General features: G+C 62.4%; 1 protein-coding gene across 5 annotated transcripts; it reads left to right on the top strand.

Annotated features, from left to right (window-relative positions):
* The first annotated feature begins 1,532 nt into the window (after positions 1-1,532).
* CDC42BPG (CDC42 binding protein kinase gamma) lies at positions 1,533-20,598 on the top strand. 5 transcript variants are annotated; one of them, XM_032879401.1, is made up of 37 exons: positions 1,533-1,806; positions 4,455-4,546; positions 4,628-4,711; positions 5,070-5,165; positions 5,461-5,609; positions 6,120-6,213; positions 6,422-6,622; positions 6,735-6,983; positions 7,354-7,433; positions 8,244-8,341; positions 8,446-8,526; positions 8,815-8,903; positions 9,008-9,187; positions 9,502-9,594; positions 9,702-9,823; positions 9,900-9,972; positions 10,202-10,308; positions 10,396-10,510; positions 10,746-10,894; positions 10,978-11,066; positions 11,495-11,547; positions 11,639-11,734; positions 11,825-11,884; positions 12,160-12,265; positions 12,475-12,608; positions 12,704-12,843; positions 12,927-13,026; positions 13,776-13,992; positions 15,136-15,198; positions 15,302-15,901; positions 16,950-17,047; positions 17,128-17,212; positions 17,340-17,460; positions 17,621-17,738; positions 17,918-18,041; positions 18,173-18,261; positions 19,259-20,598. In XM_032879401.1, exons 1-37 carry the CDS (start codon positions 1,647-1,649, stop codon positions 19,313-19,315), a joined length of 4,662 nt encoding a protein of 1,553 aa, XP_032735292.1. In that variant the 5' UTR covers positions 1,533-1,646; the 3' UTR covers positions 19,316-20,598. The 5 variants fall into 5 exon arrangements, with proteins under 5 accessions (XP_032735292.1, XP_032735294.1, XP_032735293.1 ...); XM_032879403.1 differs by having other exon boundaries at positions 11,636-11,734; positions 12,945-13,026; positions 18,176-18,261; XM_032879402.1 differs by having other exon boundaries at positions 11,636-11,734; positions 12,945-13,026.
* The last annotated feature ends 1,488 nt before the right edge of the window (positions 20,599-22,086 follow it).

Genomic DNA, 22,086 nt, shown 5'->3' with positions numbered 1-22,086 from the left:
GATCCAGGACCCAGAGGCCTCATTTGTTGGCCCGTGACTGCTGACCGTGGGGGCTGGGGGCAGGGAATCAGGGTGTCCAAGAGGGGCAGAGGGAATGGCCCATCTTCCCACCCAGGACACTTTGCCTACCCTCTAGTTCCCTAGGAGATGGGCACTTGGACTTGGCCCGAGCACCTGGCCCTCCTCTGGTCTCTGGCGCCCTCCTGTGGTCGGTAGAGGTGGGGACTCTTCCTGTGGGCCCCACCCCAGCCCTGCCCCATGAGGAGGACCCAGAATGCTTCAGGTGCAAGCACCCCAGAACTCCTGCCCCTACTCCCTGCCAGGAGTGAGTGAGACAGCCTGACTCCACTTCCCCATTTCGCTGATGGTGGGCACAGGGAAGCCACAGGGCAAGTCTCAGAGGACAGCAAATGGGACACCTGAGAGAAAGTCCCCTGTGTCTTGCCAGGGAGGCTCAGTTCGACTCCGCTGACATTCACAGAATGCCTCCTCCACCAACGCTGGCAATGACCCTGTCTGGACTCTACAAGGTCCCCGTCTGAGGGGGCAGGCAAATTCCCAAAGAGATCTTCTAATGGAAGAATTTGTTGTCTAAAGCCACTAAAATGCCCCACCCTTTGTTCTCTCCTCTTGGACAGACCCACAGTCCCCTGGTGTCCGGTCCAGCCCAGCTGGAGACAGCTGGGCAGAAATCAGAAATGTCACTGGACAGAATCAGTCCCTCCCCCTCCCACCTCCTCCTGCCCAGCTTCCACCTCTCCTTGGCCCTCACGTTCCAGGCTGGCCACAGGCCTTGCTCCCACCAAGGCTTGAAAAGCCTGTGGTGGAGTTGCCAGCCCAGCTCCACTCCAGGGTCTAGCTGCGGGGCCTCCTCACCCTCAGCCTCTCCATTCACCTCCGTCCTTCTCAAGCCTCAGTGTGTCCATCTGCCAGATGGGTGTAACTATCCCTGCCTCACCTACCTGTCTCCCGGGTCGGCCGTAACGATACAAATAAAATGAAATCAGAAACTAGCGAGGTTCCCACCCCTGCCCCGCTCTTGGGGGTAGGGGGGTGTGCCAAGCACGGCGGGCATCCCGGGGAGAGAGGGGACTACAACTCCCGTCCGGCTCCGGGGCCGCGGGCTTCTCCAGCCCCCTCTCCCTGAGCTAAGGGCAGTCGCTGTCCCAAGGAGGCGAGGGAAGCTGAACTGCCCCGGGCATCCCCTACCTAGGTTAGGGGCCGGCGAAGGGCCCGGTAGGGCTGGGCCTGGGACCGCGCAGAGATCTAGGCAGCCTTCCCGGCGGGTATGGGAAGACCCCCCTGTCCAGCCCAGCCAGGAGTTTACTCTTCGGGGCCCGCCCCCCCACTTCCTGGCTGAGGGTTGTCCCCGCCCCCGCGCGCCTCCGCCCTCCCACCTTCACCTCCAGTCGCGTCTCCCATTGGTCGGAGCTCACCTGCCCGTCCGTCGAGGGGCGGGGCAGAGGGCGGGGCGCGGCGCCCAGGTGTGGGCGCGCAGGCGGCAGCGGAGGAAGGTGACAGCGGGGAGGGCGGGAGGGGTGGGGGGAGGACTCGCGGACGACCCGCGGATCGACAGACGGACGGGCCGACGGGCCGGCATGCGAGCGGCCTGGCTCTAGCCCGGGCGCGGGGCTCCGGCCGCAGCCATGGAGCGGCGGCTGCGCGCGCTGGAGCGGCTGGCGCGGGGCGAGGCCGGCGGTGGCCCCGGGCTCGACGGCCTCCTGGATCTGCTGCTGGGACTGCACCACGAGCTCAGCAGCGCCCCCCTCCGGCGGGAGCGCAACGTGGCGCAGTTCCTGAGCTGGGGTGAGTGACTCGGGCGGGACCGAGGTGGGGCGGCCGGAGGGACAACGCGACTCTCCCTCCCGCGCCCTGCGCCCACAGACCCTCCCGCGGGGAGCGGCACCCCGATGAGCTCCCCGCTTAGAGCCCGCACTGGCCCTGACATGTGCCACTGGACCCCTTGGGCCCTCTCAGCTGCACACCTTACCCTCCCTCAGACTCACACACACACTCCTTCCCATGCACAGAAGCTGGCGCGTGTTCACAATACACAACTTACGCAGACACACACAAGCTTGGTCCCAAGTGTAGACCTCAGACTCGTGTCCACAACACATGCGCTACAGAATCAGGTCAGGGACTCCTCACTCACCCGTCATACTTCATGACCCTGGAGAGCAAACAGGCACACACGCAGACCCGTATGTCTCACGCACTGACACACACACTTTCTCAGTCTCCCACATACAACACGGACATGCTGAGATCCTCACAGCTCAAGGAGAGACCCGGGGAGCCCCACACTTCGCCCTGAACGCCACCCCAGCCGCACTGGCTGTTACACACTTGCCTACTTCTACTCAGAGATCCATGGGGATTGCACACTTGCACATTCCTACGCACACACGCACACACACAAACACGTCCATCTCATGGCATACAAGGCCACCCCAAACTGGACACAGGAACCAACCTCAGGCCCTTTCCCTGTGCAGGTCGCTGGCCAGGCTTCCTGAGGTCTATTCCCCAGGGCGGGGGTGGGGGGGGCCCCGGCTGGAGGTGGGTCTGCACCCCTTCCTAGTTCACTCCTCTGAGTCACCAGAAGTGGGTGACCCAGAGCAGCGGTCAACCCAGTGTGGGCACCAGCCTGGCACCAGCCCTGGGCCTCCTTGGTTATGCCTAGCCAGGCCATGGTGGGGGGAGGGCATGGGGCCTGGCCGGGAGGGTGGGGTGAGGCCAGTGTTTGCCCAGTGTGTGACTAGCGTTCCGGGCACTCCTTAGCTCTGGGTAGGCACAAGGCCTGGCCTGGATGGGGGCCCACAAGACAGTCCAGTGAGCTGGCCCCGAGCCCAGCCCTTTCCTCCAGGGTGAGGGCAGCTAGGAAGCCCCTGGTTCTGGTGCCTGCCACTCTCCCTGGGAGTTTTGCGCCTTACTCCTGTGTATCTGACCGCATTGTCACCACCTGCTGGGATGCCCACGCACGTGTGTGTGTGTGTGTGTATTTGCACACACATGTGCTCCTCCCTGCCAGCCTCTAGCATCTCTGCCCAGGACCCCAGCATGGGGGCCTGTCTGTTGACATCTCCCGAGGTAACCCAGCAGGGCGGTGACTCACTCTGCTCCTGCTCCAACTTGTCCCCGCTCCTGCCCAGAGCCCCCATCCCTGTGGCAAGGCAAGAGGACTGGGCAGCTTGTCCTGGGGACCTTGATCCTCCTGACTGTGGGCCCCGGGTTTTGGTTCTTGTCTGGCTGACAGGTAGCCACCCTGGCCTCAGTTCCCCCCGTGGATGCCTGTGGCTGCTTCTTCCCAGCTGCACACACAGACCTGGGAAAGAGACAATTAATTTCTGTAATGAGGTTTGCACACCACCCCTGCTGCGGGGGTTCTGCCTGATAAACCTGTGGAGCAGCTCTCTGTCCCACCCACAGACCCGCCCAGCTGGCAGGGAGTTTACCTGCTGGCAGAGGGAAACTGAGGCAGGGAGCCAGACTGCAGCTGCCCCCAACCCCACCAGCCATTCTTGCCTCCCTGAGTTTCCAGGCTCCAATCCCCTCCCTAGGCCTGTGGCTTCTCAGGGCCTGGAAAGGGCCTGGGAGTGGCTGGAGATGCCCCTCCAGGGAGTATCGGGGACTGGGAGAAGAGGGGCTTCTTGCCTGGGTGAAAGCCGAGTCCAGAGAGGGAGGCAGGGCCTAGAGTTGTAGGGCTGGTCAGGCCTGGAGGAGATCTTGAGGGTTCACTCCCTCAGGTGCCAGCGTCAGGCGCCAGGGAAGGGTTTTTTGGCTCTGTTTTTAAGTCTTGTGAGAACGTGGGCAGACCTATTTATGCCTCCAGACTGAGAAGGCCCCACATGGGGCACACAAAGCCTGTCCTCCCAGAGCCCTGCAGAACCAACGTGTGACCTGTCCTCTGGGGCTGCCCCAGGCCTCCCTCCCAGCCAGGTACCTCTGTGCCTGTAGGGTCCCAAGACCAGGGCTCCCAGCTCCCAGTGGCAGGGAAGCCTCTCTGGGGACAAGGAATGTCGTCTGTCCAGTTTCCCAAGACAGGCCCGGGCCTGGTCCTGCCAGGTGCCAAGAACTGTGAGCTGAGGGTGGGAATGGTGTATCCCCTTCCTCCCCAGGGTGACCTGGTCAGCCAGGGTCAGCCCCAGACTGGGAAGGACTACAAGTTCCATCAGCCCCTGGGACCAAGACTGCCTAGAGTCAGGGAACCCTGGATTTCAGGAGGTCTGGGGGCCAGGTGGTCAGCAAAGCCCACCTTCCGTGCTTCTTCCTCCACGACTGAGGCAGGGGTGGTGCAGCCCCTCTCAGCAGCTTGGCCAGAGACTCCCCGCTCCGGGGAGGCCATCCCTGCCCTGGCCTCGTGGGGGTTGCAGCTCCTGCTTTCCCCAGGCAAGAGACGGAGCCGGGGCCTTCCCCTTGGGGTCCCTGAGCTCTGCTCTGTGTCCCCTCAGCCAGCCCCTTCGTAGCGAAGGTAAAAGAGCTGAGGCTGCAGAGAGATGACTTCGAGATCTTGAAGGTGATCGGCCGAGGGGCCTTCGGGGAGGTGAGCGCAAGGCATGGGATAGGTGGGGAGAGGGGGTTTGCACCCGGGCAGAGCTGACCCCGGTGCTCCCTGTGGCCTCAGGTCGCCGTGGTGAGGCAGAGGGACAGCGGGCAGATTTTTGCCATGAAAATGCTGCACAAGTGGGAGATGCTGAAGAGGGCCGAGGTCGGTTTGGGCTCTGACGGGACTGGGGCATCCTACCAACAGGCAAGGGGTGGGGACGGGTGTGCTGCCACTGGGGAGTACAGGGCATACCGGGGAAGGGGCAGGCGATGCTGCTGAGCGCGCCTCCCCCATTGCTTCCCCATGATAAGCTTTTCTTAGAAGCTAACATAGTTCCCATTTTCCTTATGATAACACTGAGGCCCAGAGCCATAGAGCACAGGCCCCGGCTCACACAGGCAACCTCATTCTGAGCTCCCAGACTTACTGATTCTTCCTTCATCCCCTGAGCTGGTGAGGAGGGTTTCCTGGGCCCTGATCCCACCGTCCCCCCTCGCCCCACTCCCCAAAACTGCTGCAGACTGCCTGTTTCCGGGAGGAGCGGGACGTTTTGGTGAAGGGGGACAGCCGCTGGGTGACCGCTCTGCATTACGCCTTCCAAGATGACGAGTACCTGGTGAGGGGACTCAGCCAGGTTGGGGGGTGTTGCCTGGGGACGAAGGAGATGCTGGGTCCGAGGAGAGAGAGACCCCTCCTGTGGGAACCATGAGGCTTCCGCTCCCTACCACCTGCTGGGCCTGGAACCCCTGCCTATGCTCTGGCTGGAAGCTGGTGACCCCAGAGCTGCTGGAAGACGCTCATGCCTTCCCAGAACCCCTCAGGACCATGGGGAGGTGGGCAAAAGCCAGGGCCCCAAGACAGTTACCCCCTACTGTCTGATTCTTGGCCACCCCCCTTCCACCACCATCTAGTACCTGGTGATGGACTACTATGCCGGGGGGGACCTCCTCACTCTGTTGAGCCGCTTTGAAGACCGCCTCCCGCCCGAGCTGGCCCAGTTCTACCTGGCTGAGATGGTGCTGGCCATCCACTCTTTGCACCAGCTGGGCTACGTCCACAGGTAGGGCCCCCAGCCCACCCGCTGACTGCCCTGGGGACGGCTGCCAGTGGTTGAGTGCTCAGCACGTGCCAAGCCCTATGCTGGCGGCTTTGTACATGTGACGCCTTTGAGCCCTCCCACCAAAACCCTGTGTGATGGGGGCCTGCCCTTGTCCCCAGGGGAGAAAGTCAGGACTTAGCTTGGATTTAGCTAGCAGTCTGCACTGGGGCAGTCTGACTCCCGCGTCCCCCACGGTGGGCCCTGCTCCCTCCAGGGATCATCTTTACGGGTCCTTCTTCTCAGTCTAACCAGCTTCTCCCTTCTTGGGAGTCAGGAGGCCTCGTCACCAGCCTCCACCACCCCCCCACCCTCTGTACACATGCACACACACTGTTCCTGTGTGCTCGCGGACATACATGTGAGCAGATACACGCCAGCGTGCGTGTGCCCACGTACTCCCATCCAGGCACGTGCCTGCACACACCCCTGCACACACGGCTCAAGCCCTTCCCTTCCCCTGCGCTCCCTCAGGGATGTCAAGCCAGACAATGTCCTGCTGGACATGAACGGTCACATCCGCTTGGCTGACTTCGGCTCGTGTCTCCGGCTCAACAACAGCGGCATGGTAAGGCCCCAGGGTGAGGGCAGGGGCCCCCGGCGCGCAGAGCTCTCTGGGGCAGGAAGGACTGGGTCGAAGCCCCAGGTGGGGTCACTGGGCCAGTGGGAGTGTCAGGGCCAGACCCGGGGGCTCTGGTGAGGAGCCAGCAGGCCTAGCCAAGCCCAAGGCCATCCTCATGGTGTCGTCACCCCTCCACCCGCCCCACCCCACACAGGTGGATTCGTCAGTGGCGGTGGGGACACCGGACTACATCTCCCCTGAGATCCTGCAGGCCATGGAGGAGGGCAAGGGTCACTACGGCCCACAGTGTGACTGGTGGTCTCTGGGCGTCTGTGCCTACGAGCTGCTCTTCGGGGAGACGCCTTTCTATGCTGAATCCCTCGTGGAAACCTACGGCAAGATCATGAACCATGAGGTCTGGCTGCTGGGAGGGCAGCAGGAGTCCTAAGCCCCCACGGCTGGGATGTCCGTGGGCGGGGGTGGGGTCCAGGACACCCACCTGCACCCTCCCTCCCCCTGGCCTACAGGATCACCTGCAGTTTCCCTCGGACACGCCCGACGTGCCCGCCACTGCCCGGGACCTGATCCGCCAGCTGCTGTGCCGCCAAGAGGACCGGCTGGGCCGTGGGGGGCTGGATGACTTCCGGAACCACCCCTTCTTTGAGGGCGTGGACTGGGAGCGCCTGGCAACCAGCACGGCCCCCTATATCCCTGAACTTCGTGGGCCTGTGGACACCTCCAACTTCGACGTGGATGACGACACCCTCAACCATCCGGTGAGTAGTGGGTCCCACTGCTGGACCTTGCTGGCTGTGGGAAGCCCCCAGAAGTTCTCCAGAGGTTCTCGGGCATTACAGTTCACCTGTGCTGTGTTGGGTTGTAACGAGTGAAGGTCTTTGGTCCTCAAGTGTCATCCTCTTAACTGGAGGTCTTGTGAGGAAGAACTCTAAGTGGCATCTGGGAGGCCATGGCCGTGAGGACTCGTGGGGGTTTGTGGTCTGCTTAGGTGGGGACCATGTCACCCTCCTCGGTTCCATCTGAGCAGGAGGAGGTCGGCATTCCCGGTCCCAGGGCAGTCTCCAGGTTTTGAACCTCAGCCTGGAGAGGGGCCTGTGGAGTGTGACACTCCTTCCCCTCCTTCTGCAGGGAACCCTCCCACCACCCTCCCATGGGGCCTTCTCTGGCCACCACCTGCCATTCGTGGGCTTCACCTATACCTCGGGAAGGTGAGTCTAGACCTCACATACCTAGTGGGAGGCCTGGCCTGGAGGACACTGGGCATGTGGGCCACTAGGACCCCAGGAAAGAGGTTGAACGGCCTACCCGGTGCCTGTCCGTGACTGGAGTCTGGGAGCGTACTCTGAGCTCTCGGGGAGACAAATACAAATTCTGGTGGAGCCATGCCAATGCCCCGTCTGGGTCCCATCCCAGCGTCTGGCCCTTAGAGGACCCTCCACGCAGGCTGAGAGGGTCCCGGACTCAGAACCAGAGACCTAGAGCTGGAAGGGCCCCTCCCAGTCCCTGAGCCGCACGTTATGCCTCTTGATGCCCATTCTAGACTGGGCCAGGTGACCTAGATCATTTGAGGGGCTGGCCTGAGACGGCGGTGGCGGTGAGGAGGCACTTGGAGGTGCCAGCAAACGGATCCAGCCTGCACTCTGAGCGCCACCGTGTGCCAGGGATGGGGCCAGCTGGCCCCGATCACCGCGTCCTCATGCCAGTCCCTGGAAGAGGGCCTTGAGGAAACTGAGGCTCAGATATGTTAGGTGACTAGTCAAGTTCAAGCGGCTTCTTAGGTCCAGGGCTGGGGCTTGAACCTGGGTCTGGATCTTGGGGCACGGCCCTGCCCACTGGGATCCCGGGGGCGGGGTCTGGCCCAGTCTGGTCTGTTTCTGCCAGCACAGAGCCCAGGGCTGGGTCCGGAGCTGGCACGCAGAGGGTGTTTCTTGGATGAATGGATGAGTGGATGAGGGAAGGTGGAGGGGCCCTGCGCGGGGTGGGGTTTCTGCCACCAAATGTCGTCCTGCTCTCCCCAGTACGGACCCTGAGAGCAGCTCCGAGCAGTGGGCCGGCCTCGAGCGGCAGCTCCGTTGTCTGGAGCAAGAGAAGACGGAGCTGAGCCGGAAGCTCCAAGGTACTGGGGAGCCAGCCGGGCCGGGGTTGGGGGGGTGGGGTCTGAGCCGGGAGCTACTGTTGGACTAGCTACTCACCGACGGGTGCCCACCTCCTGCCCCGCAGAGGCCCTGCAGTTCTCCTCAGACCACCGGGAGCTGGAGAGGCTACGGAAGGAAGTGCAGACCCTACAGGGCAGGCTGTCAGGTATCCCGCGCCCCCGCCCCCCTGCCCCCTGATCTCTTCCCCCCATCCTCACCCCGGAGGCTGAGCGGTGTAACTGGCGCCCCTGGGTCCAGCCTGGATTCCAGTCCTGCCCCGACTCTGGACACGAGGTGTGATCTTAGGGAAATATCTTAAACTCTCTGAGTCTACACATAGGAAATGAGCCAAGAAGACCCACTTTCTTGGGAGGGGGTGAGGGTTTTGGGAGATGCCGCATGTGGAGTGGCTGAGGCCATCAGTATGCAAGGGCCTCATGACCATTCCTGGCAGAGACGCCGAGGGAGAGCAAGGCCCAGACAGACGGTGGGAGCCCGGGCCAGGACGGCGAGCTACGGCAGGAGCGAGACCGGCTTGTCCGGGTGAGGGCCTGATGCGGTGGGGGAGCGGCCCAGGGCTCTGTGCTCAGGAGGTCCTTGCCCTGACTCCAGGCCTTGCCCTCCCCATCCGCTCTCTGGGCCCCCAGGAGCTGGCCGAGGCTCAGGCAGGGCTGCGGGTGCAGGCTCAGGAGCTACGCAGAGCCCAGGAGCGGCAGGAGGAGCTGCTTCAGAGGCTGCGGGAGGCCCAGGAGAGAGAGGCGGCCACAGCCAGCCAGACCCAGACCCTGAGCTCCCAGCTGGAGGAAGCCCAGGAGAGCAGCAGAAAGGTGTGTGATAGGGACAGGTGGGGACTGCCGCTATGACACACACACACACACACACACACACACACACACCCCTTGGGGCTGGAAGAAGCCCTGGGAGCTTGGGGCTTGGTGCTGGCAACACCGCACGCCTTTGCACCCCCACTGTGGATGCCCAAGGCCCGAGCGAGGGGATGCATTGGCGGGGGGACCCCGCTGGAGGGTCACTGCCTGCATTCCTGCCATGGCTGGCAGGGCCCAGAGAGTGTAGCAAGGCAGGGGAGCGGCTTGGTGTGGACATGGTCAGCAGTGGCTGTCCCCATGCCTCCTCGTCACAGTTGCAGGCCCAGGTGGCTACCCTCTGCCGGGAGGTGACACAGCTCCAGAGACAGAGGGAGCAAAGTGTTGAGAAGGACTCTTTCCGGGTCAAGGTAGTGAGGGCTAACCTCTTCCAAGGGGCACTTCTGCCTGGGTCCCTGGGGCGCGGTGGGCCATAGCTCCTCAGGCCCTTGCCCTGACCTGTCTCCGTGTCCCCAAGACCATCCACACTGCCTCTGAGACCAATGGCACGGGGCTGCCGGAGGCCGGGCCTCAGGAAGCGCAGCTGAGGAAGGAGGTGGCGGCCCTGCGCGTGCAGCTAGAGCAGGCCCGTGGCCACGCGTGAGTTGGGCCGCTGGGGTTGGGGGGGCGGAGGGGGCCTGTGCTGGGAGTCATCGGGCCATCCTCGCTTCCCCAGGCTGAGTGGGAAGGAGGAGGCTCTGTGCCGGCTACAGGAAGAGAACCGGAGGCTGAGCCTCGAGCAGGAGCGGGTGAGCATGGCGGACAGAGGGTGGACAGACCGACGGGCAGCGGGACAGGGGTGGGGAGCTGGCCGGGGGATGGTCCGAGCGGCCAGGGTCCCAGAGCAGGCGGTCTCCCCGGCCTGGTAGCACCCACAGCTGGCAGGCGAGCTATGGTGGGTAAACTAGGGTGGACACGGATGGGGCTCGAGGGTGCTGGGACCCCCGGGGACTGACCCTTTTCCTGCCTGGTCCCCAGCTGGTGGAGGAGCTGGAACGGGAGCAGCAGAGCAAGCAGCAGCTGGAGGGTGAACGGCGGGAGACGGAGAGCAACTGGGAGGCCCAGATCGCTGACATCCTTAGCTGGTGGGAGCCGAGGGGGTAGTGGGGAGGGGCTGGGCCCAGGTGGGGCTGAGGGTCCAGGCCATGACCCTGAACCCCCTTTGCCATCAGGGTGAACGACGAGAAGGTCTCAAGGGGCTACCTGCAGGCCCTGGCCACCAAGATGGCCGAGGAGCTGGAGTCCCTGCGGAACGTGGGCACCCAGACGATCCCTGCCCGGCCGCTGGTGAGCGCCTGCGAACACCCTGGGGGGCGGGTGTCCCAGGAGCCTCCCTCGGCAGGCAAGGACATTGAGCTCATGGAAGATTGGTGACTTGCCTGAGCTCACAGCAGGCCAGTGGCCAGTCTAGGGCTTTGAGTCTGGCCAGGTGGCGTGGACGGCAGTGCGCTAAGGTGGGAGGGGCCTCTGAGGCAGCCAGGCCCCCCGGAGGCATCTTACACCGGCGCCCCCTGGCCACCAGGACCACCAGTGGAAGGCACGGCGGCTGCAGAAGATGGAGGCGTCGGCCAGGCTGGAGCTGCAGTCGGCGCTGGAGGCCGAGATCCGGGCCAAGCAGAGCCTGCAGGAGCGGCTGACGCAGACGCGGGAGGCCCAGCTGCAGGCCGAGAGGTGAGAGCACGGGCAGGCCCCACCAAGGGGGCTCAGGACCTCTGCGGAGGCCCCTCACAAACCCTCTGCCGCCTGTCTCCCAGCCGACTGCAGGAGGCCCAGAAGCAGAATCAGGGCCTGCAGCAGGAGCTGGCTGCCCTGCGAGAGGAGCTGGCGGCCCGCGGCCCGGGAGGTGAGTGCTCCCGTGGCCCCGGGGAGCAGGTGTCCCCACAGCCTGGGGGTGGGGTGGGTGAGTGCTCCCACAGCCAGAGGTGGGTGCTCCCGCGGCCCGAGGTAGGTGCTCCCGCAGCGCAAGGGGTGAGTGCTTGTCTGCCTGCCTGTCCTGGAGTGAGGCCTCCGGCTCCAGCCTCATGGGGACTGAGGGGGGTCCACGACGGCCTTACAGGACTGTGGAGACAAGTCCAGACTCTGCTGCTTACCCCACTGTTACCCGGAACTTAGAGAACGCCTGCTGTATGCGTACCCACCACAGCCTGCCGTCCTTGCTCCATTTCACTGAGGTGGAAACTGAGGCACTGTCTGGCCCCCCAGTTCCTCAGGAGCGAGGGTTAGGGCTGGGCCAGGGCCCCACCCCCAGTGACCTGTGCTCTCTGTTTGCAGACACGAAGCCCTCAAACTCCCTGATTCCCTTCCTGTCCCTCCGGAGCTCAGAGGTAAGAACTGTGCGCAGCAGGGCCGGTTGGAGGGAGTCCTGGGGAGAAGCACAGGGGCCTTGACTTCCCCTCTCATCTCACTGCCCAGAAGGAGTCCACCAAGGACGCTGGCCTCTCAGGAGAGGCCCCGAGGCCCGGTGTGGAGCCAGAGCTGAGGCCAGAGGGCCGCCGCAGCCTGCGCCTGGGGGTGAGGACAGGCGTGAGTCCCGCGTTTCGGGGGCTGGGCCCCCACCGGCTGCCTGGGCCCTCCTCACCCATCCACTTGCCTCCCCCGTAGGCTGTGTTCCCCAAAGCGCCTGCTGCTCCCAGCGCCGCTGCTGAAGGTTCTCTAGCAAAGGTCAGCGCCCGGGGGGGGTGGAGTCGGGTGGGGGCACCAAGCCATTCTTCCAGGTCCCTGCCTGGGTCCCTCCCCAGGCGTCACGGCTGGCAGACTCCACAGGGGATGGGGGCAGGGAGTTTGGGCGCCGTGATGGGCTCATTGGGGCTGGGTTCACACTGCCGAGGCTCGTTCCCTGGTTCCACCGGATGCCTCCGGGTGGCTTCGGGGATGGGACACAGGGTCCTGGGAGGCCACGGTCAGCTGTGGGTAACAGGTGTGTCCCGCCTCCCCAGCCTGGTTCACATGCGCTGCGACCCCGGACCTTTCCGTCCCCTACCAAGTGTCTCCGCTGCACCTCGCTGATGCTGGGCCTGGGCCGCCAGGGCCTGGGCTGTGATGGTGAGACCCCACCTGCTTGCCCCGCTCCTGTCCCTGGGTGGAGGGAATGAGACGGCCCTAATCCGGACGCACCCCAGTTTTCTTGCTGCTCCATTTCGCACTCTCTTTTTTTTTTTCTCACGTGATGGGGGAATTGGTGACAGTTCAGAGTCCTGGTTCCAGGCTGTCCTCATCCAGCCTCACACCACCGGCTTCTGCTTTCCCCACAGCCTGTGGCTACTTCTGTCACTCGTCATGTGCCCCCCAAGCCCCGCCCTGCCCCGTGCCCCCTGACCTCCTCCGCACAGCCCTGGGAGTGCACCCAGAAACGGGCACAGGCACAGCCTACGAGGGCTTCCTGTCGGTGAGCTGGGTCTGGCCAGGGAAAGGGAGGCCAGTGCGGGTAGGCTGAGAGCCCGGCGGGCCCTCCCATGCCTGCCGTTCCCGCCACCCCTGCAGGTGCCACGGCCCTCAGGCGTCCGGCGCGGCTGGCAGCGCGTGTTTGCTGCCCTCAGCGACTCCCGCCTGCTCCTGTTTGACGCCCCTGACCCACGGCTCAGCCCGGCCAGCGGGGCCCTCATGCAGGCCCTGGATCTGAGGTGGGTACCAGGCAGGGGTGGTGGGAGCGAAGGGCTGCAGGGGTTGGGGGGAGGCAGCCAGGGGCCCTATGACTTCTGACCAGCTCCATGGACCTCCCCAGGGACCCCCAGTTCTCAGCCACCCCGGTCCTGGCCTCTGATGTCATCCATGCCCAGTCCAGGGACCTGCCATGCATTTTTAGGGTGAGTGCCAGGCGGGTTGGGCCGGGCCACCGTCCGCCTCTGCATGGCCCTGCTCCAGCCACGCTTCTCTGTGTCCTTCTCCGTGGCTGCCCTCTTCACCACCCCCTGCCCCCACTACCCCATCACCTCCACAGGGACAGCTGCTGTAGCCTCCATCCCACAGTGCAGCACGCTTTCTGTTTGTGAAGCTGGCTGTGTCCTGCTCCTTTAGGATCCTTCTGTGGCTTCTTATCACCTCAGGGTGCTCCTGAGTGTGGCCTTGAGTCCTCCCATTTCTGACCCTGCAGGCCTCCCCGGCCTCCCTCTGGAGCCTCTCTCTGCTCTGAACACGGCTTGCTTTCTCCAGTTCCAAAAGTGCCCTGTGACCACGGACCCTTCCCATCCCGTTTCCTCTGCTCAGCCCAGGCCACCCCAGAGCCTCTCCCTAGCCTGGACCATTCCCGGTTACTCCACTCACCCTCTGGGCTCCAGCGGAAATGTCTCTTCCCCAAAGAGGTCATCCTTCCCTCTCAGCCTGCTGGATGTTCCCACAATGCCCCGTCCCTCCCCACCATGGCACTGGCTCAGGGCTCTGGCCTCTGGCCTTGGTGTGCCGGTCTGACCGTCCTGCCTGGCAAATCACCTGCTGGAAGACAGCTTCCAGCCGGGCGCCTGACTGCTCCCGATGGTGCTAAGAGGCGTCGACCCGGGGAGGGAGGGGATGGCCAACCGTCGGTCCACAGCCCTCCAGCCTGGGCCCCTGCCCGCAGGTGACGGCCTCCCAGCTGACCGTGCCCCCTGCCGTGTGCACCGTGCTGCTGCTGGCCGAGAGCGAGGCCGAGAGGGCGCGCTGGCTGCAGGTGCTGGGCGAGCTGCAGCGCTTGCTGCTGGACACGCGGCCAAGGCCAAGGCCTGTGTACGCGCTGAAGGAAGCCTATGACAACGGGCTGCCGCTGCTGCCCCATGCGCTCTGCGCCGCCATCATCGGTGAGCCACACGGCTCTGGGGAGGAGCCTGGGCCTGTCGGGAGGGTTCCTGCCTCGTCACTGCCTGGTCCCTGCTGGGTCCCTACAGCCACAAGCTGCAGACTCTCCACATTATGTCCGTGACCCTCCCCCAGGCGTGGCTGTGTGGGCAGCCCGGAGCCAGGGGCCGGGGGCTTGGCTTCTGCCACTCCATTTCTCTGTGCCTCAGAGTTTCTGCTTTTTCTCAAAGCATCTTAAGTGAGTGAAAAGAGCAAAGGCTTTAGCAAGAGACGAATGAGGGCTCCCGTCCTGGCTTTCTTTTTTTTTTTTTTTTTTAAATATTTTATTTATTTATTTGACAGACAGAGATCATAAGTAGACAGAGAGGCAGGCAGAGAGAGAGAGGGAAGCAGGCTCCCTGATGAGCAGAGAGCCCGATGCGGGACTCGATCCCAGGACCCTGAGATCATGACCTGAAACGAAAGCAGCGGCTTAACCCACTGAGCCACCTAGGCGCCCCCCGTCCTGGCTTTCTTACCGGCAACAGGGAGACCACGGGGGAGCCTCACACTGCCCTCTCTGGGGCCACTGTGTTCATCCAGGAACCTGGGGCTCAGCGGGACCTCCATGAAAAAGTGAGGGAGCAGTGCCTCCTGGCTTCCCTAGGAAGCTGGCCTTGGCCCTGAGCCAGCCCCTGCCCTGGAGACCTGGGGCCACCCGCTACACTCAGAGTGGGCACCCCGGGAGAGACTGTGCGGCTCCTCCAGGGCCCCTGTGTCCACCGGTCACTGGGGGGACAAGGGCACTGGCTGAGCAGGGACTGCTGTGAGCGGGGCACTCATGGGCAGCTCTGGGAGAAAGGACCCCTTGTCCCCACTTTACTTCAGGAAGAGACAAGCCTCTGAGAGGTGACAGGACTTACCCCAAATCCCACAACTTGGGGTGGGGGCCTCTCACTCTGCCCCTGGCCCTTGTGGGCCTTCCCCCGGCCCCCCGTAGAGCCAGCCCAGACTTTGAGAGAGAAGGGTCCGGTGACTCAGGGACAGTGGGCTTGCCGTCCCCATGTCCTCAGGAGAAGCTGAGGCTTAGCAAGGACGGGCAGGCTGCCTCATCTGCAGCTGCCGATGGGCTCCCTGAGCCCCGATTCTCTCCCTCCCGCTACCAGACCAGGACCGGCTCGCTCTGGGCACCGAGGAGGGCCTCTTTGTAATCCACCTGCACAGCAACGGTACGTGCCAGGCGGGGCAGGGGTAGGCCTGGGTGGGGGTCAGCCCCAGGGGCCGGGGGAGGATGGGCACGGCTGCTGACACTGTCCTCTGCCAACCCCTAAGACATCTTCCAGGTGGGCGAGTGCCGGCGGGTGCAGCGGCTGGCGGTGAGCCCCGCGGCGGGCCTTCTGGTCGTGCTGTGCGGCCGCGGCCCCAGCGTGCGCCTCTTCGCCCTGGCCAAGCTGGAGAGCACGGAGGTGGTGGGTGCCAAGATCCCCGAGTCTCGAGGCTGCCAGGCGCTGGCAGCCGGGCGCATCCTGCAGGCCCGCACCCCTGTGCTCTGTGTAGCTGTCAAGCGCCAGGTGCTCTGCTACCAGCTGGGCCCGGGCCCAGGGCCCTGGCAGCGGCGCATCCGGGAGCTGCAGGCACCAGCACCTGTGCAGAGCCTGGGGCTGCTGGGCGACCGGCTGTGCGTGGGAGCCGCTGGTGCCTTTGCCCTCTACCCGCTGCTCAACGAGGCTGCGCCCTTAGCGCTAGGGACCGGTCTGGTGCCCGAGGAGCTGCCACCATCCCGCGGGGGCCTGGGTGAGGCGCTGGGCGCCGTGGAGCTCAGCCTCAGTGAGTTCCTACTGATCTTCACCACCGCGGGGGTCTATGTGGACAGCGCCGGCCGCAAGTCTCGCATCCACGAGCTGCTCTGGCCAGCAGTGCCCACGGGCTGGGGTAAGGCCTGCTGAGGGCCAGGCTGCGGAGGGTCCTCCTGCCTGACCACCCCCTGCTTTGCCCTCGGTGGACCGCACCAGATCTTCCTCTCCTGGGCCTCTCTGCTTGTGCTCTTCCCCTCACCTAAACTGTTTTTCTTGTACCTGGCAAACTCTTAACAACCAAGTCCAGCCCCGATGCTGGCTCAGGGCCTGGAGCTGGTAGGCTCTCCGTAAATGACCACCACGACTTCTGTCATTGTCATTACTGCTCTCGTGTTCCCCGCCCTGCTGTCCCCCATTTCTGGTCCTTTGTTCCTTTTTGCTCCCCTACCTGTGTGTGCAGACCTCAGCTCTACTGCTCTTTGTACCTTCTTGTAATAACTGGTTTGGTGCGGTGGGGGTCTTGTGGAATGGGTTGGGGCTGGTTTCTTCATCACATCCTGCACCCAGCCCAGGGAAGCACATCCTAGGGGCTGTGAATGTTTGGAGGAATTAATGAGTGAATGAATGAATGAATGAATGAACGGGGCAGTGGAGGACTCCAACACATGCACAGGTAACTGTGAGATGGTGTTGGGCTAGAAGACAGGGACACAGCTCCCTTCACAAGCAGAGGCTTTTCTGGGGTTGGGCCTGTGGGTTGGGTGTAGCACAGACTTCCTCTGTAGGAGTTGGAATCAGGCTGCCCAGGGCTAATTCCCAACTCTCACTCACCACTGGGTGACCTTGGCCACTACTCAGCTCTGAGGTTCCATTGCGTCATCTGTAAGTTAGGGATGATAACACGACCTGCCCAGAGTTGTTTAAGAAATGAAGGAGAAAAAGTCTGCCAAGTGGTGGGAACTATGCCTGGCATGCCACTTAGTGAGTGCTCCAAGACTGTAATCTGATTTCTTCTGGATGTTGGGTGGGGCAAGCTGGAGTCTTCAGAAGGACCTTCGGTGGGGCGTGGAAGTTACTGTGCGGTGGCAGGACCCAGGGGGTGTTCCCTAGGCCGAGTTGGAGGAGATGAGGGCACAGAGGTGCCTGGCTTGCAGGGGCTGCACAGCACGTCTCCTGCCCCGCAGGCTATGCAGCCCCCTACCTGACAGTGTTCAGCGAGAACTCCATCGATGTGTTTGATGTAAGGAAAGCAGAATGGGTCCAGACGGTGCCACTCAAGAAGGTGAGGGCCTGCCCAGACCCCTGGCCCTGGACTGGGGTGCAGTCGGGGAGCGCGGCTGACCTCTGTGCCTGCTGCCTCAGGTGCGACCCCTAAACCCGGAGGGCTCCCTGTTCCTCTTTGGCACGGAGAAGGTCCGCCTGACCTACCTCAGGAACCGGCTGGCAGGTGAGAAGTGCGTGTGCAAGACAGTCCGGAGTGTGTGCGTTCACGTGTGCATGTGTGATGCTGGGCTCCAGCGGACGGGGGCCCTGGGCACTTGGGAGCACCGTCCGGCCCTCTGCTCCTCCCACAGAGAAGGACGAGTTCGACATCCCCGACCTCACTGACAACAGCCGACGCCAGCTGTTCCGCACCAAGAGCAAGCGCCACTTCTTCTTCCGTGTGTCGGAAGAGCAGCGGCAGCAGCGGCGCAGGTGCGCCTGCGCGATGCGGCAGCGCGGCGGGGCCTCCCGAGCTTGGGGGCGGGGCGAAACCCAGGCCCGTCCTGGGGGCGGGTCCGTTTGGGGAGAGGGTCGGGGTGAAGGAGCTCCCCCTTTCCTATATCCCCTTCCCCCCATATCACTCCACCCGCAGGGAGATGCTGAAGGACCCCTTTGTGCGCTCCAAGCTCATCTCGCCGCCCACCAACTTCAACCACCTGGTGCACGTGGGCCCCATGGACGGGAAGCCCAGCACCAGGGACCTGCCCCGGGTGAGTTCTCCGGAGCCAATCACAAGCCGCCGTGCTGAGGCTCAGCCAATCACCGGCCTTCCCGACCCGCTTGAGCCTCTGCTTACCTGGGACCCGAGACCTCAGCCTGTCCAGGCGGGGGTCCCCACTGCTACTGCTTCACCGCCCGGTCCCAGCCCTTCTGCACTGCCCCCCAACAGGCTCCAGAAGGGAAGGGCCGAGGCACGCGCAGCTCCGGCCCGCAGCGTCCCCACAGCTTCTCAGAGGCTTCGCGGCGCCCAGCCTCCGTGGGCAGTGACGGGCTTTCTGGAGACACGGACGCCAGTAAGGACAACCCCGCTGCTTCCACTGCCTTCATTCGCTCCCCCAAGTTTCCACCCCCTTTGGACCCTTCATATTTGACCTTGGATTTCTGTGTCCCTCCCCACCCCCACCATACCATCCTGCTCCTGGAGCAGTGAAGAGGAAGCCTTGGACATCTCTGTCCAGCGAGTCCGTGTCCTGCCCCCAGGGATCTCTGAGCCCCGCAGACTCCCTGATACAGGTGAGCTGGTGGGGTTTTCTCCTCCCCTGTAAAAGCACAGGCAGTTCTGTTCTGTGCTGGGACCTGAAGCCAGAGAACAAGCTGGGCCCATCCCTGCCCTGGATACTAAGAGAGACCGACTGGCCCCACAGTGGGCCCCAACAGAGGCCTCGAGGCAGATCACCCTAGGTGGGAATCTTGGCCCTCGCTGTCCCAGAGGTGTGGCCCTGGGCGAGATGTCCGGCCTCCCTTTCACCTATAAAATGAGGTTATTGTGAGATTGTTCTAGAAGTGATAGCTGTACGAGGCGATGATGATTACAACAGGGTACCTGACACATGGGGAGAAGTCACAGAAGGGGAACTCTTCAGAGGCCCAACCTGGGATGGAGGATCAGAGGAGAGTCCGCTCTGGCTGGGCACAGGGAAAGGCATAAGAGCTGGGAAGGCTCCCCTTGACCCTCCGGTCACTTCTTCACTGCCACCCCCACTGGAGCCACGCCAGGCCACTCAGAGCCCTGGGACTTGCCATATTCTTTCACACCTTCAGGCTCTTGCCCCTGGCGTCCCCCTGGCTGTGAATGCCCTCTCATTAACGTCCAGGCCACTCTCAAGGCTCTCCACTAATATCACTACCTGGCAGCCACCAGCCTCCCTAGGACCCGGGCCCTGCTCCGCATCTCTCCTTGTCAATCCTTCTGTGTTATGGTTTTCCACTGATGCCAGTCCTCCTCCCTCTACTGTGGGCTCCCCAATAGTGAGGGTCAAGTTTGACTTCTGCCTAGAGAAAAGCGTGTTTGCTGACTGATGAAGAATTGAGTAAATGAACAAAGGGGCTTTGATTTGGGCTCCAGGGTTAAGTAGGAGTTACCCAGGGCTTTTTCTCCTATAGTCCTATTCCCACCTCACATCTGGCCTCCTCCAAGGGCCCTGATGCAGCAGGTGATGGGTCTTGGGAAGGCCTGTGGGGGGCACTGGTCTGGTGAGGAAAGAGTCTTTCCTTCTGTTTCCCCCTCCAGGTGTCAGAACGGCCCCGGAGCCTCCCCCCAGCCCCTGAATCAGAGGGCTCCCCTTGACACCCTCTGGCAGGGCCCACCCCGATCCCAGGACCAAGAGACAGAAACGAGCAAAGAGCTTGAGGAATGCCATGCTCCGGCTGGCCGGGGATGTGTGCAAATTCGGACTCAGGGAGGGCCTGGGTCGGAGAGCGACTTGGAAGCTGGTCTGGGTACCCAGGACCCGGGGGGCCTGACTCCCAGCCCTTATCCTGCCTTTCCTCTCTGCTCCCAGCCCCTGTCTGTGCTAGCTATGGGAATAGAATGGCCCCCTTTCTGCCCTGGGGGCCCATCTGCCCTGGAGTCCTGGGGGCAATTGTGCCAAAGCTCTCCTTTTCCGTGCCAAGCCTTAGAAAGCCTGCAAGCAAGAATCAGGATGAGGGATAGAGAAGGACTGTGCCTTGGGAGCAATGGTAGGGTCTTGGCTGCGGACTGTCTAGACTGTAGGTGAGGCCAAGTTGGGGTGTATCGCAGTATCTGCTCAGGGTTGACGTAGGAAAGACAGAGTCTGATCCAAAGGAAAGGAGAATGGGGCGCCTGGCTGGCTCAGTCAGTAGAGCATACGACTCTTGATCTCAGGGTTGCGAGTTCAAGCCCCATGTTGGGTGTAGAGATTACTTAAAAATTAAAAAAAAAAATTTTTTCAAAGGGAAGGAGAATAGACAGGAACAGAGAGAATGTAGGTGAAGGAAGTAGGAGAAGGTAGGGGAAGGAAAGGAAGTGAAAGAGGCTGTGTTAGTGACTGGCAGGAGCGGGGAGGCACCCAGAGGAGGAGAGGGATAAAGGAGGAGCAGTAAAGAGCAGCAGAGAGCCGAGGGGGGCCAGGAGGAGAACACTACTGATAGGGGCCTTTCTCTCTGGGGAGGAGCTCAGCGGGGTTGGAAACAGAGAGGGGCCCTGTGAACCAACTGACCTTGTATCTAATCCGCCCAGGGGAGATCACTCCTAGACAGGGACAGGATGGGGAGGGTATTTATAAAGGCTACTTGGTGGGAGATGGCACCTGATGGGGGCCGCTGGAGGGTCTCCAGGCACACTCTGGCCCCTCCCAGAAAGGGGGGGGGTGGTCCTTTCTCTCAAAGCTTCAACCACCTGTGTATTAGGGGATCATAGGAGGCATTTTATTATTGATCATAGTCATTATTATTGTTATTATATTACTATTTTTATTAAACTTCCCTCTACTGACAAGTTGGGGGCAAAATAAGTATTTATCTCTTCAAACGCTATTCCCAGGAGGGACTGACCCTGATGCTCTGTGAGGCAGTTGGAAACCAATAAAGATGACTTTTTAAGCTGCTGGCCTCCCTGCCTGGATCTGTCTTCCTGGGGCTCAGAAATTGGGGTGGCGGGGAGGGATCAAAGATGGAGGGAGGGGACGCCTGGGTGGCTCAGTGGGTTAAGCCTCTGCCTTCGGCTCAGGTCATGATCTCAGGGTCCTGGGATCGAGCCCCGCATCGGGCTCTCTGCTCAGCAGGGAGCCTGCTTCCCCCTTCTCTCTCTCTGCCTGCCTCTCTGCCTACTTGTGATCTCTCTCTGTTAAATAAATAAATTAAATCTTAAAAAAAAAAAAAGATGGAGGGAGGAATGGGGATATCAGGGAGAGTTAAAGAATTGAGTTCTCTCCCCCATACTTCCAGGAATCAGATGACACATGGCAATGCGGGTGAGGACAGTTCAACAGCAAAGGGACGGTTTACAGAAATGTGGGCAGTGTTCATGGAACCTGTCAAGGAGAGGCAGGGCTCCTGAGTGCTAGCCTCGTGGGAAGCTGTCAGCACCCGCAGGCGGGAGGAGACGGCGGTGTCACCTGATAGAAGCTGTGGCTCTCAGTCGAACTTGGCAGTGGCTGAGCAGAAAGGCAGCCAGCCCAGGAGCACATTCCTCATACTTGCCTCCACCTCCCGCCTCCCTCTGTCCAAACACAAGCAGCAGCCGGAGGACCATAGAGCTTGGTCCCCGCAGCTCACAGTACAGCCTTGGGGGCACAGAGCTGGGTGGAGCGAGGTGGACCGGGTTCTGCCGGGCACACCTTCGGCGCCAGCGCCCTGTTGCCCCACCCAGGCTGGTAGGCGTGGGAGGGCTCTCATTGTTCTCAGCTCTAGGGTCCCTGACTGAGCAGGACCCAGGCCTGAGGTGCACGGGGAGGGAGGATATGGCCTGTGCCCCTGGGATCAGGAAAGGCCTGGGGAGGGGCGCCTGGGTGGCTCAGTGGGTTAAGCCTCTGCCTTCGGCTGAGGTCATGATCTCGGGGTCCTGGGATCAAGCCCCACATCGGGCTCTCTGTGCGGCGGGGAGCCTGCTTCCCCCTCTTTCTCTGCCTGTCTCTCTGCCTACTTGTGATCTCTCTCTCTCTCTGTCAAATAAATAAATAAATAAATAAATAAAAATCTCAGGAGAAAAAAAAAAAAAAAAGGAACGGCCTGGGGAGCCGAGGACTATGCCCTGAGACGCATGGCCAGCCCTAAACCGGGGACAGTACCAAGAAGGGGCCCCAGTGTCACATCTGGCTGGGAATGGGAGTTGGAGGGTGCCCTGGGAATTCCAGCCTTGAGAGTCAGACAACCTGAGTTCTAGCCTAGCTGTGCAGTCATGGACAAGTTACCTGACCTCTCTAAGCCTCGTCTTCCCATCCGCAAATGGGGGATCCTAAGACCCACTTCGTGGGACGTTCTGGCGAGACTTCGGTGCAATGAGTGTGAAATGCCTTCAGCCCCCTCTGGAAATGTTTGCTTCTACCCACTGAGATGCAGAACCCCAGAGAGGGGGCAGGGACCCCGAGGCCTCTCACA

This window comes from Lontra canadensis, unplaced genomic scaffold, assembly GCF_010015895.1.
Source record: "Lontra canadensis isolate GAN:19392208 unplaced genomic scaffold, GSC_riverotter_1.0 scaffold66, whole genome shotgun sequence".
Lineage (NCBI taxonomy): Eukaryota > Metazoa > Chordata > Mammalia > Carnivora > Mustelidae > Lontra > Lontra canadensis.
Note: the sequence above shows the minus strand (reverse complement) of the source record. Positions and strands in the feature narration are given on the sequence as shown.